We start from the raw sequence: 15,063 nt of genomic DNA, 5'->3' as shown, positions 1-15,063 counted from the left end.
GAATAAGTTGTTGACATTTTTTCTTATTCTTTTCAGATTAAATAATTTTGTTTCACATTAGTAAAAGATGCCTTAGGAAGTCCTGGGGTTCTTTAGGCCTTAGAGAAATGCAGGTGGCTAGTAGTAAACTGTATGTGCTGGATATACTAAGCCAGCTTCAGAGGCTTGATAAGGCGTGGCTGGATGATGGGTCCTGTTTTACAGGCATCTGTTCCCCTGCTACTTCGAATTCCTGGTGCCCTCTACAGTAGAGCTGGTTTCATTTCAGATGGTTCATGCAGAGAACCACATCAAAGCCCACCAAACCCTGCATACTTGAAACGCTGTGTATCTCCAATAAAAATAAGAGAGTAAAGTCTTCTTTTCTTCATTCAATTATTAGATTTTTAAACACAAAGAATAAGAGTTTATGATTAATCCTGAGGGGACAAACAGGTGTAATTAGCACTTGCAGAGGTTCCAAAAGGGACTCTGGGAGTGTTGAGAGGCTAGATATCAACTCCTAGTTTGCTCAGTTCTGTTCAGAACCCGAACCTTTCTGGCCACCATGGAACCCTAACCAGCCCAGCACTGCTCTCAAGCAGTTGGAATTTCCTAAAACACAACAGGAACTGCTCTTTCTCTTCCATCTGGAACTCTCACACAGTGTTGGTTTCTTCATCTCAGGACACCCAAGGCGAGGGAGGCAGCCTCTGGACTCACCCTCACCAGACCCAGTCTCATCTCTGGCTTCTTCCAGGAGGGATCAGACTAGACAAGCCTTATCCCCTAAAGTGACCCAAAAGGTATTATAGGAGTGTCCTCAAGCCTGCTAAAGACTCTGATGACATCAGTTCATGTCCAGGGGAGGAGGGATAGAAGGGAGCCATTCCCAGGAAGGAAAATAATCAGTGGTGCCATGTGGAAAAGAGATCTTTAGTCACAGACTTCCGTGGAGTAGGGGATGGTGGGAATTTGGCATCACAGCTTAGTGTACGTTTTCCCATAGAGGGTTAACCAGCATTACCCAGATGCCTCTTTTCTGTCAGGTAGCCTTGGAGGTCACTGAAGCTTGGGAGCCTGCCTCCCATTTCCCTGGTAACACTAGAAAGGTAAACATCAGATTTGCCACTCCTTAAGGCCTGGTCAAAAGAATAGAATACCTCTAGCATTAGGTGGAGACATGACATTCTGATCAGCTCCAAAGACTAGAATAGTTAATTCAGATGATGAGAGCTAGAAAAATGGTTCTGCAGTTAAGAGCACTGGCTGCTCTTGCAGAGGACCCAGGTTCAGCTCCCAGGCCCCACATAGCAGCTAATAACTGTCTATAAGTCCATTTCCAGAGGATCCAATGCCCTTTTCTGTCCTCTACAGGCATTGCATACATGTGGTGCACTTACATACATTCAGGCAAAACACTCATACACATAAAATAAAAATAAACAAATAAAAGAGTTAATCCAGCTGGGGCTGTCAATCACCTGGCCAAGAGACCACTCCCCTCAGGAAGGCAGTTTCTCCTAAAGTCATGCTAAAGAGATAGAAGGAATAATTATCACCTTAATGAGATAGATGCTTTTCCTTCCCAGAAATACTGTCTTCTGTGTAGTCACTTGCAGAGCCACTATCCTGTAGCTTTGCTAAGCCTGCCTGCTTTTATGAATTACTCAGAAAACCCTAACTTTTCTGTTTTCCTTCTTCATTTTCTTTGTTTTGGATGTGGGCCAGGGTGTGGACATGGTCTCCCTAATGCTCTCTTTCTGAAGCCCCCTTCTCCTCCCACCCCCTTACCATGGGACTGCTTATCTGCTTAGCTGCTCTCCATGCCTAACTAAAAAGACATGGTTTTCTCTCTTCCTCTTCTGCATCTCTCTCCATTGTGCAACTGGCAGAGATTTACAGCGTGCCTACCCTGTTGTTTTTCTGTTAAACTCTAATAAAAACATCCTCAAACTTCCTTCTGAGTCCATTTTTAGCCCCCAAGCCCTCTGTAATATCCAGATTGTTTAGTCAAGGCCCCTCCCTGCCTGGGCTGCTCTGAATTAGAGATGACAAATCTACCACAGGAACCTCAAGACCCCTCTGCCACCAGAGAAATCAGTTCCTCAAAGCCCCCTGAGGAATCAGTGTGACCAGTCAGTGGATCAGAGCAGGGCCTGGCTAATATCCCAACTCTGGGTCTCTTCAATGTATCAGTCTTTCTAGGAGTGGTCCTCCCCCTGCAAACAAGGAAAGATGAACAATTGCAGAGGTGAGTGCTGGTCAGCACACAATCGGCCAGCTGTCACCTGGGGGAGATTAAATGCCCCATAGGAATCAACAACACAAGGCTTAGAAGTGCCAGAGTGGGCTTGGGGGATCTTGGTGGGCTGGGGAGGCTGGGGACAACATAGAGAATGAGATCCAAGTGATAAAAAAGAGATGGACACTGCTAGGGCAGGGACCTCAAAGCAGCAGTTCTGAAAATGTTCTTGGTGGAGGCCAGGAATGTCACAGGAGAGTTCTGGTTCCTGGTTCCCTGCTAGCTTATCCTTGCCCGGAAGCCATAGCGAAGACTTACAGAAGCTGAGAGGAGGCACCTAGACACCTTGTGGTTGGGCCAACTGAACTGACCAGCTGATCCCCCTCCCCATGCCTCACCCCAGTTTCTGCCATAAGACCAGCACCTCTATGTTTTCCATTTAGTGGGACCCCTCCTGCTCTATAAGACCTCTACAGTCCCCCTCCCACTCCCAGCCATGAATCTATAATAAACTTCTCTAAAACTTACCCTTTGTGGTTCAAGAATTTCATTCTTTGAATTCATCAGACCAGAACCCGAAAACCACCAGATCTGTGGAGCTTAGTGGCCATGCAGTTTTCTGAGAGCCTAACCCCACAAGCTAAGCTCATCACGAACCGAGAAAGGCTCCATTAAACTCAAAGACACTCTCAAAGGTCCCATATCACAAGCTTGTTTTAAAGAACTGGAGGGTTTTGGACTCCCCATAACAGCTCAAGTGCAGAAACTGGAGCAAGTGCGAGCTCTCCAGGAACAGCCAAAAAGGCAGCTGAACCAGAGCTTCTGTGCGTGGAATGAACTTTTAGAAAGAAAAGCTCATGCTTCTCCAGCCCACTGAACACTTGAAAGGAAGATGTACAGTGTTATGATGACAGAGCTCAAAAAGTGGCAACCTGGCAGCCCAAACGTGGCCTTCAAGTATTTTAGGAATTTTAAAAATTAGTCGTCAATATTTAAAACTAGAGACAGTACACTTTAAAAAAAAAAAGGATTACTGGCTTCTTTTGGATGCAATTGGCCCCCTTCTGGGCATGGACTGTTGGAGCTGAGCGCTGACCTCTGGAGCCAAGAATGTGCACTCAGGTACTTCCCCAGCAGACACCAGTCACCAGCCCACTGCTTCCCTTTAATCATCTGAGCTTAGCCTGGTGTGGGTCCCAGGAGTGGGTCCCAGGAAATAGGGACTATCAACCTCTGTTCTGGGGGCTTTTAGAAGGACTTATGGTCAAAACTGGGGTAAGGCATGGGGAAGAAGATGAGCTGGAAAGTCCACTTGGTCCAACCATGAGGTGTCGGTGTGCCTGCCCTGTTTCAGTTTTCTAGTACTTTCTGCTGCCTCACTGAGTCTTGAGTACAATATTCAACATTATTTAAATAGCATGGAAATGAATACTTTATATTGATACAATCAAATAATAAGAACACTCACTTTTTCCTAGGCATAGATGTACAACAGATAGTAAAATTGTCAAAAATCTCTTTATTGTAAGTGTGAATCTTCTTATAATTATTTGTTTGTGACCTGAGAGATGGTTCAATGGTTAAGATCACTGGCCGCTCTTTCAGAGGACCTGGGTTCACTCCCCAGAATCTACATGTGGCTAACAGCTGCCTGTAACTCCAGTTTCAGGGAATTTATGCCTTCTGGCATTGCACAACATGGGTACACTTACATTCAAACACATAAAATAAATAAATGATTTTAAAAGATATTTGGAGCTGGGCATGGTGGCACATGCCTTTAGCCCTAGCACCCAGGAGACAGAGGCAGGAAGATCTCTGTGAGATCGAGGCCAGCCTGGTCTCCATAGTGAGTGCCAGGTCAGCTGGGGCTACAAGGAGACCCTGTCTCAAAAAGTCAAAAAAAAAAAAAAAAAAAAGATATTTGGGGGTATGTTGTAAAAAATGTGGTTTTCTATTTGTGGTGGTGATAGAAACAGAAACCAGTCTGATAGGCCAGGAACCCCTGAAGTGGCAGTTCTGAGAATGTTCTAGCTACAGGCCAAGAAGCCAAGAGAGTTCTGGTTGCTCATTCCTTGCCTGGAAACTACATGAGAACGTGTGACTGAAACAGGGCAGGCACACCGACACCTCATGGTTGGACCAAGTGGACTTTCCAGCTCATCTTCTTCCCCATGCCTCACCCCAGTTTTGACCATAAGTCCTTCTAAAAGCCCCCAGAACAGAGGTTGATAGTCCCTATTTCCTGGGACCCACTCCTACTATACAGGAGTTCCACCCCCTACCCCTTAAGCTACTACCTACAAATCTATAGTAGACTTCTCTCTAAATCTCACTCTCTGTGGCCCATGAATTTCATTCTTTGAATTCACAAGACAAGAACCAGAAAGCTACTGACTTGGGGGGGTGCTTTGGAGGCAGTCAAGTTTTCTAAGACCTTAGCCCCACCAGGCTAAGCTCACCAAGAGCCAAGAGCAGCTCTGTTGTTCTCAAAGATGAACCCCAAATTTCCTGTATTGTGTGTACGTATGTGTGCACGTGTTTGTACATGTGTGCACATATGCATTTGTGTGTGTTGGCATATGTGAACATGTGCGTGTGGAGGCTGAAGATTGCCATCCACATGGAGGTGTCTTCCTTGACCACTCCCCATTTTACTTTTAAAGATTTGGTCTCTCACTGATCCCAGAGCTCACTCATCAGCGAGACTGGCTGGTCAATTAGCTCCAGGGATCTGCCTGTCTCTGTCCCACCTTCCATCACTAGGGTTACAGAGGAGTGTCTGTCATCACACCAGACTTCTACATGGGTACTGGGGATCCAAACTTCGATTCTCATGCTTCTATGGCAGGCACTTTACCAACTGAGCCATCTCTCCAGCCCCGAAACTTCCTCTTTTCAAGATACATTCACTTAAGTAATAAAGGTAATCAATGTCAGGGCAAATATTTAGGAACTATGACCAGCATCATGGGGATGTGGCAAGAATGGGGTGGTTGGCATTTGGAGATATGTAGATGGCCTTCCTGCCTTTGCTAACCAACTCCTCAGCTCTGATGCTCTAAAGCAGGGCTGCTTGAACTTTCCCCACATAACCCCTGTTCGCCTGAAAAATTTTTACATGAACTGAGTATTGTGAATGAAAGTTCCCAGAGAAAACCTGCATCTTCAAGCTGAACTTTCTGCAAGGCTGATTGAATGCCTAGAACGTCAATGATTGTGGAGAATTTAAAATGTTGCAGGCCGAGCCTAACTGCCATTTATCTTGGGGCATCTCTAATGCCTTAAACAGTCACTCCTTGCCCATCTCTGTGTCTAACTTAACATCCTGTGGCTAGTAGATTAGCCACAGAAAACCTTTTGGAATGTATTAACTTAGCAGATCACCAGCTTCTACCAATCCAAGGACCAAGAAGCCTGTCAGATAACATCGAAGGCCGAGAGCAGAATTCTTCCCGCTTTGCTATAACTTACTTCTCTGATGTCTCCACCAACATATTTGAAAAGTGTCTTGATTTGTGGCTTTCTTTCTTTATGTTACTCTAGAAACTTCATAAAACTGTTACCATACTGGACTGTTGATTTGAGATAACTTGAGTCTGTGTTCCCGGGCCATGGTCACACATATTTGGCTCCAGAATAAACTATCTTTCATCCCCTTTGAGGTGAGAGCTGTGCTTTTGCACTGACTAACAGTGACCAGGTATATAAACAGATGTACAAACTGTGTCGATATTGTATAGGTATATAAATAGGTACACAGATCAAGCATTTACTGACAATCATAAAGAAATTTATTACAGAACAATTCTTTAGTATAAATATAATGCTACCATTTATTAAAGTATTATAGTAGCAAAAGAAAAGAATGTCTGGCCTAGGTGGACATTCTAGTTGGGCTAGGTCAATCACCTGGCCCAGGGACCACCCCTAGGAAGGCAGGTTCACAGTAAGCCATGTTAAAGAGGTGCGTATTTGTTCTTTAATGAGATACTGTACTTTTCCTTCCCAGAATCCCCACCCCCAGGGCTGTAGTTTACTAGGCAGCGGCCATGTAGCTTTGGAAATCTGCCTACTGAAGGATAAATCTTAGGTCCTGAATGCCTCTTGCATGGTCACCACTCCCTGGCATCTTTCCTGGAAGACTGGATCTTACCCACATACCAGTCCCTCTCTTCCAATGTGACTCAATCCCAATCCTGGGGCATTCCCTGGACCAGAGTCCTGCATGACTGACCTTCCTCATAATGTGCTTGCCCTACACATTCCTGAGATGACCCAACCTCAGCCCCCAACTCCTTTCTTCTTCCCCAATGGAGAAAAATATAAAAACCTAGAGTCTGTAAGGGTGGGTTTGCTATTCCTCCGAATCCCAGACTGTGAGGAGGTACCCACTTTCCCTGGCTCCTGGGTTTGCTGAGCAGGGTTTGCATAGCCCAGGACCTGGCTATGGTGATCACTCAGTGACCCAAGGAGCCACTGTGATTCTTTCTGGGTTCCCCAGGCACCTGTCTCTCCCTTTGCTTCACCCTTTCTTTATCCAGACGACCCCTACCAGCTACACCTCCCAAGTCTCCTTTGTGAATTCTCTTCCCCATCCCAAAACCTCCCTTCTTGTCTTTTGTCCCTGCAGAACTATCTCAAACAGACAAGAGGGGTAAACTGTGTGTGCCTACTCACATAATAGACCTGTGCCTGCCAGGTTTCCACCAGATGGGGCTGGGGCTGGGGACAATGCAGCTGGAGATCAGGTTTTCTGTGTATTACAATTCACAATGGATTTGACCTACATGTGGATTCCTTTTGCTCTCATATTGATTCCACTCCCTTTCTAAAAATATTAATTTATTATTTTTATTTTATGTGTATGAGCACGCATACCTACATGTATGTGAGTGCGCCTGTGTCATGCAATGCTGCAGAGGTCAGAAGAAGGCTTTGGATTCCCCTGGAACTGGAGTTAAGGACGGTTTGTAGCTGCCACGTGGGTGCTGGGAACCAAACCCAGGTCTTCTGCAAGAACAGTCAGTGCTCTTAACAGCTGATCCATCTCTTCAGCCCCCCACTCCCTTTTATAGATAAGAAAAGTGAGGCATTTTCAGCAAAGAAAATGACTCACTGAAGGTCATACAGTGAGCAAGTGGCAAGAGTCTGACTCTCCAGCCCAGCATCTCTCCAACCCCAATCCTCCCCACCCTCACACCTCCCAGGCTTTCAGGTTTATTCTCTAATAAAAATGCTTGCTCTGTAGAAGGCTGGTTTCCCTTTGTCACCTTCTTACTTCCTATTTCCTTACAGATGGTGCCAAAACCCAGGATAGAGTTCTCAACAGGGCCAGCCCCTCCCCGCTCCTTCCCTTCCTTCTTCTCTCCCTCAGCAACTTTCTTTCCAGGAGTGGAAACACTCCTGGCATTCAAGACTTGGGCTGTTCTTCATGCCTACTTTGGCTGAAGGGCAACTGGTAAGTGACCCCAAACTTTGGCCCTCACTGCCTTTTGTTACATAGATGAGGCAGGACCTTCTATCAAGATCCTTATTGACTGGTCCAGGAAACCTGCTGCCAACCTCCCCTCCTGGTTTTCCTTATGGCTGATCTTGCCCCTCTGACTTTTTGCTACTCCAACCTCCAGAGCAAGGGCTGTAACTTCTGTGCCAGTCGTTGCCACCCAACACCATCATCCTTGCCCAGCCCCAGGGTAAGTGCAGTTTTAACTTAAATGGCCTGACTCTGGTCTCAGCCTTTCCCTTACAACACTGGGGTGCCCTCTGTGAAGGACTGAGCAGTCTCCATCATCAGCCTGGTCAGGGAAGTACCAAAATTCTTACCACAAAGGGTTAATGTCCTATACTTTAATGTAGGGAAAGAAAAGCACAGATACTTTGTAAGTTTATAAAAATGGCCATTTTACTTTTTACTTTATTAAAAAATAAGTGTTTGCACTGACAGAAATATTGAATCTTGTGAGTTTTGTTAAAAACAATTTGAAATAGATTCTACACAGTTGATGGTAAGTAGAGCTAAAATAAATTGTTGAAAACACACATCATACCTTTTCTTTACAGGCTCAAGGCTTACCGATGTACATATTTCAATCCAGATTCATAGCAACTCCCTGGAGCTGGTTTTATAAGTATAAAATTGAATGAAGTTCCAGGTAATCAACACTGGGCTAGAGCTAGTACCCATGAGTTTCAAAGCCATGACCTCACCTGAGTTCTCAGGCATGAGAGCATTAGCATCATCTGCTTGAAATGATGAAATCTGCTTGTCTAAGTGGCTGAATTCAGAAGAGAGAACAAAATTGAATTTCAGAAAGGTTTGAAAAGCAGTTGCTAGTGTGTGATGGTGTAGTGTGTGACGGTGATTGGGTTTATAGAATCATTCCTAGTTAATCAAGAAAATAGGCCCATTTCTGAGCAATCAGAGGCCCCATGTGAGAAAAGATGGCTTCCTGGGATATCAATCTGGCTAATAGAGTTGGTGGATATTCCCATAGATCTCCTGAGACCTCATCTCTCCCACTAGGAAGCCTGGCCTGTTCAAAGGTTGGGCACTAGGAGAAAGGGGTGGCCAGGCCATCTGAAAGCCATCTCAGGAAATGAAATTGGAGGCCTGGCCCATGCTTGTTGATGCTGGCTCAAGATTTCCCATGAACGGCAGGTATAGAGCTACTCAGTCCATTCCTTTGGTCCTGTGTTTATTCTTGGTCCTCTTGATCTTTATTCCTGATACAGTTTTTTTATTATGATACTTCAAAGCAAAATACCTCATTGCAAAGAAGAGTCATTAAACTATGAATCTATGAATTTTATATCAATTACTTTTATCATTATTATGACAGAATGTCTGACAAAAGCAACTTAAGGGCAGTTTGACGGTCTAGTCCATCACGGAGGGAAGGCATGGCATGGAGGCAGGAACACGAAGCAGCTGGTCACACTGCATCTGCAGTCAGGAAGCAGAGAGACATAAACGCTGCTGCTCAGCCTGCTGTCTCCTTTTTATTCAGTCCAGGACCCCAGCCCATGGGAGAATTTGACTCACTTTAGGGTGGATCTTCCTTGCTTAGTTAAACCTGTCTGGAAACACCCAGAGGTCTGTTTCCTATTGAGGTCTGTTTCCTAAATCCTATTGAGTTGATAATGAAGATTAACGATCACAAACTTCAGCATCCTGAATGTCACATGTAACACAGGTTTCTACGCTTGGAATTTGGAACTTGATTGACATACAAGGACAGACAGTGTCTATGGTGGTACTCAGTGGACATTTAGTGACAACTAGCATTGTCTTTAAATGTCAACAGTTGGAACTGTAGGCGATGGAGAAAGTTTAGAGTAAATATTTCCTTGTTGATTCTGTGACTATGGGCAACAACTGCTGCTGATCATCTACTTGACTTAACAAGAAAACTGGGAAGAGGTTAGAGGGAGGTAAGAATAGGGATTTAATATTTTAATAAGAGGAAAACACTTCCCTTTATTTTTATGTTATCTTTCCAATGACCACATGAAGCAAGTGATACTGTCCCCTATTTTATAAATCCAAAAACAGGCTTAACAAAGTTAGTTGACTTCCCCCAGAAGTTTCACCGTTGCTCAATGGCAGGTCTGACTCAGGAGTCCATCCCCTTTGCACCGCCGTATGACAGAATCCAGCCATGTGCTTCCCTGTGTCAGGGAGTGTGTGATTCCACATGATTTTACCCTGAGATATTCAGAAATATATAATTGCTTCTTTCATACACAGTCTATAAGTTTCCTTTGCATCCTAATTCATATCAAGCTGGCCTTTACCAGCATACCCAGAGATGCCTGTTCTTACAACTTTTCTTTTTGAGAGATGGGGGGAGTAAGATGGGGGGGGTGGGATAAGAAGGCAAGACATGCAGAAATTAAGCTCATTTTCCAAAGTCACAGAGAAAAGCAAATTCTTTCTAGTGTCAGAAACAGGACCCAAGGGACTCCATCCAGGTACACAGCAAACTCACCCAATGCTACACTGCTCATTAACCACAAGATCTGAGGATTTAATGGCCCTTAGTGGATCTGTCCTCTAAAAAGACTCAACACAGATGTGTCCCAGATCTATAAATGAAATTTACACAGATTAAAGAAGCAGCTTAGTTTCCCTCCTCCCCAGGCATGTATCCCTGGGTTTTCAGTCCTGTTCCAGCTCCAGGTGTATGCCCTGGCAAATCCATATCATTCTAGACTCAGTCTAGGCACAAGCCACCACAATCCTCTCCTTCTCTCCATTTCTTCAGGAGGACGGTAAGGGTCAGGCAGAGGTTCTTCACTTCCTGAAACAGTCTTCACATATACATGAGCTTCTTGTGTACCTCTTGTGTTCATCTCATGTGTGGGTGACCTCCTAGGATTCTTGAGAACATAAACATATTTTAAAAATTCAGCAGAGACTTCAGCTTCTGATCAAGATGGAGTGAAAACAACCAGATTGACCCTCCCGCCTGAAACAATATAAAATGAGGCAAAATATTTGAGATCATGGTTTTCAAGACAAAGGACATCAGATGAGTAAAGAAAGTGATCTTTAAGAAGTAGGAAATAAGCTGCCTGAGACCAGAGCCTTGGACGGTGTTTTCATGCCACATAACTCTGTTTGGCTGATTATTGTTAGTATAATGTCTTTTCCCATTTTTAACTGTTAATCTATTCAAGTCTCTTTATAAAGTATGGCTCTCTATAGACTTTATTTGGGCATTGTTTCTGTAGGCAAACTGACTATCTCTGCCTTGTAATTAGGAGTATTTAGCTCATTTACATTTAATGTGATCATCGATATGGTTGGGTTTAAGCCTACTATGCTGTTTGGGTTTTTTTTTTTTTTCCATTTGTTCTATTTGTTCGTTTTAAAATAATGATTTATTTTTATTATTTTAAATTATGTGCAGTTATGTGTCTCTATGTGTGGGTATGTGCATATGAATACAGGTGCCCTCCAAGGCCAGAGGCATTGGCTCCCCTGGAGCTGGAGCTGTGTCAGGCAGTTGTTAACCCCTGACACAGGTGCTGGGAACTGAACTTGAGCAGTATGCTCTACTAACCACTGAGCAACCTCTACAGCTCCCTTGTTCATTTCTTAATCTCTTCAAGCAGAATGTGGTGGTGCACAGCACTTAGGAGGAAGAGGCAGGCAGATCTTTGTGAGATGGAGGTCAACCTGTCTAGATAGTAAGTTCCAGGCCAGCTGGGGCTATAGGGAGATCCTGTCAAAATAAAAAGTCTCTTCCTATCTTATTCCATGTAGACTAAAAAATCTCTTGGGGTTCAGATCACAATTATATTCATTATACAGTTCCTAAATGTACCAAGAATGTTTGGTGGTTGACATGTTTCTGCTACTCCACCTTCCTACCAAGACCATAGTATATAACTTAGCTTTCAGTAAAGTTTTGTTATTTCCAATAAAAGTATCAGACACTTTTATTGGATTAATTCTTTATCATTCTGTGTCTTTTATTACCATCGTAAAATAGTACTTTGTAAAATTCCTTTTTCAAACTGATTTCTATTGATATTAATAAACACTCACTGTTTTTGCATACTGATTTTTTTTCAGTGCTAGAAATCAAACCTCGGGTTTTGCACATGCTAGGAAAGTGCTCTACTACAGAGCTACATCCTCAGCCCTATGCACTGTTTTAATCTGTAGACAATAAACTTGTCCAAATATTTTACTAATTTAGATAATTTATCTGTAGATTATTTGGCTTTTCTACATAGACAGTCACATGCTGTCTGCAAATTATAACAGGTTTGCTTCTTCCATTTCAGCCTTAAGCTTTCTCTCTCTTAGCGCACTGAATTAGCTAGGACCTAAAGTACAGTATTGAATACAAGTGGTGAACATTCTCGATTTATTTCTGATCTGAAAGATCTTAAAGATATTTTTTTCTTAAGTATAATGTTTGCTGTGATTTTTCAAAAAAGATATCAGTTTAAGTTTCTATTCTAGTTTACCTTTAAAAGTCCATACCACAGGCTGGGGAAATGGCACACACACATGAGGATCTCAGTTCGAATCCCCACAGCCTGGGACGAACATGAAACTTGGATGGACAGGGCAAGCATCTATAATCCCAGCAAATCTATGGGGAGATAGGAGGTACAGACAGGAGAATTCCTGGAAACTCATGGATCACACGGTGGAAAAGCAACAAAGAGACTGTCTCAAACAAGGTGGAAATGAGGACCAACACCCACAGCTGTCCTCTGACCTCTACATGCATGGCATGGTGCACACACATTCACACACACAAACACATACACAAGCACACACAAATAAAATAAAAAGTTCGTATTACAAGTGACTTAACTTTTAAAAAAAATTTTACATGTACAAGTGTATTGCTTGCATGTATGAGTGCACCCGAGTGGTGCGATGCCGCAGAGGTCAGAAGGGGGCTTTGGATTCCCCTGGAACTGACGTTAAGGACAGTTCATAGCTGCCATGTGGGTGCTGGGAATCAAACCCGGGTCCTCTTAACTGCTGATCCATCTCTCCAGCCCCATGACTTAACTTTTTTTTTTTTTTTTTTTGGTCTTTTTGAGGCAGGGTCTCCCTGTAGCCCCAGCTATCCTGGAACTCACTATATAGACCAGGCTGGCCTTGAACTCACAGAGATCCGCCTGCCTCTGCCTCCCGAGTGCTGGGATTAAAGGCATGCGCCACCATGTCCGGCTATGTGACTTAACTTTTTAAAAATACTTTTCTCCTATTAACATGGTTATACATTTTTTCTTTTGTCAGTTAAATGAATTATATTAAATTGATTTTTTGTTATTGTTGTTGCTATTTTAATTTGTGGTGCTGGGTATAGAACCTAGGGACTTCTGTATAGTAGGCAAGCACTCTACCTCTGAGCTACAGCTTAGTCTCTGTTTTTCACTAGCATTAAATTACCCTTGAATCCATATCTGATCAATGAAGACATATTGACAGTCTCCTTAGGGCTTTCACTTCATAAGACCACCTTCTTTCCATGCGTTCTCACATTGTACTTCTGCATGTGGAAGACTTTAAAAGCCTTAGCATCCTACATTATGAGTCACATGTAGGGGTTATAATTAAAAGCTCTTACCTCAGATATCTTCGGATTGTCATAGATTTCTGAAATTTCACATGGTCTTTCACTTTCCTAAGATGGTTTAAAAAATAAATAAATAGTGAAGGGCCAAAGCATTTGACCATAAGCACTATTAAATCAGTGTCTTTTAACACTTAGTGCACATTAGGATGGCCAGCAAGCTTTAGAAACAAAGACAAACACACAGATAATAATAGCCTACCTCAAGTAAAATGAAACAAAACAGACTCAAGAAGCATCATTACTCAAAAAGAATCATAATAAGAAGCATCATTATTCACAAATAGCCCAGGGTTGGGACCGTGAAGAAGCAAGCGGAAGCACAGATGTGACGAGACTGACTGTGAGTTGAAATTTGGTTCTCTACGCTCTACGTTCTACTTTAACAATGTTTAAAATCACAGCAATCCCCTTTGCCTGAGGTTTCACTTTTAATTACCAGTAGTCACCTGGAGTCTTAAGATGTTATCTTACATACATGCATATGATATACTCAAACACATAAAATAAAAATAATAAATAAAATATTTTTTAAAAATCAGGTTTACCCAAATCCACTCGAAAAGGAAATTACAGCCCAGAAGCTTCTATCACCATGTCCTCAGGTAACAGGTTCTGGTACTGATGCTCTTAGCCTAGAACCCAGTTGACTAAGATACTGATTCCACCCACACACCCTGAACCAAAAAGTGGTCATCACCTCAGTGGCCTCAGGGCTGCATCGTCTTCGCTGTATCAAGGTAAACAGCAAGGCCACCAGCAGGGCTGTGGCTAGCAGGCTCGGGATGCCTGCTGCTAGTCCAACAGAGGGCCCACAGTCCTGCACAGAGAGGTAAAACAGAGTCAGGAACAGAAACACAAATGCTCCTTGAGAACAGAAAAGGTCAAGGCTCAACTCAGAGCAACAGTTAAAATATCGTGTTCACCTTTGGCCTGGCAAAAGGTCAATGCTTTCATTGTACCCCACAACATTTGCTGTGATTTTGAAAATGACTTTATATTAAGTGTGTTAACCAATTTTCAAGTGTCCACTTTAATCTGAGTGGAAATAGTAATCCCTGAAAGCTATATAGTTTTTCAGATTTGCAACTTTTTCTGGAAATGTTAAAAACAGTCTGCAGACTCCTTATAAATTTGCAATTCATATACTGTCAGATTCTCTGGTCGGGTGTGATTTTATTAAAGAATGAAAACCCATGTCATAAATACTCAGGTTGAGAGCTTTTGTAGGATGACTTTTCACCCATACAGCTAAGGCTCATCTACAGAACCTGAGCGCTCCCTCCCATTCCCCACCTGTGAGCACTAGCCGAAAGTTTAGCCTATACGTGGGTTTTGTCTGGTTTCCAAAGTACATATGCAGACACAAGGCATGGACTCTGTTTGACGCCTGACTGCTATTCTGGACATTTTGTGTATCTGTCTGTGATTTCCTGTTCTCTCTCTCACTTTTGCTCTCACTCTCACTCTTGCTCTTGAGCAGGGAAGGTCAGCGGAATAATTGTTAGTTCTAGGCTTGGTGACAGATCACATATCAAACTTTAATTCTCAAAACAAATATAAGAGGTGAGGAGAACATTCATATACCCTCATTTACAGATGACTGAACCAAGAGTTGGTAATTGAAGTGTACACTTACTGCTGCTTTGCCACCCGTGACAATTGGAGAGGAAGTCTGTGTTAAAAAAAAAAAAAAAAAAAAAAAAAAAATTTTAAAAAATTTTTCCA

At 43.0% G+C, this 15,063-nt stretch overlaps 1 protein-coding gene across 2 annotated transcripts in view; it reads right to left on the bottom strand.

Moving 5' to 3' along the window:
• Positions 1-8,123: 8,123 nt before the first annotated feature.
• Opalin (oligodendrocytic myelin paranodal and inner loop protein) overlaps positions 8,124-15,063 on the bottom strand; it is a 19,101-nt gene continuing 12,161 nt past the window's right edge. For both annotated transcript variants that reach the window (XM_008831992.2, XM_008831993.2), the window contains 4 exons: positions 14,975-15,010; positions 14,036-14,155; positions 13,330-13,386; positions 8,124-10,606 (listed from right to left, as the gene is read on the bottom strand). In XM_008831992.2, coding sequence (XP_008830214.1) covers positions 10,430-10,606; positions 13,330-13,386; positions 14,036-14,155; positions 14,975-15,010 — 390 coding nt within the window. In that variant the 3' untranslated portion in view covers positions 8,124-10,429. The remainder of the gene's footprint in view (positions 10,607-13,329; positions 13,387-14,035; positions 14,156-14,974; positions 15,011-15,063) is intronic.

This window comes from Nannospalax galili, unplaced genomic scaffold (genome assembly GCF_000622305.1).
Source record: "Nannospalax galili isolate Female #2095 unplaced genomic scaffold, S.galili_v1.0 scaffold875, whole genome shotgun sequence".
In the NCBI taxonomy this organism is placed as follows: Eukaryota; Metazoa; Chordata; class Mammalia; order Rodentia; family Spalacidae; genus Nannospalax; species Nannospalax galili.
This window is presented reverse-complemented; position numbering and strand designations above follow the sequence as displayed.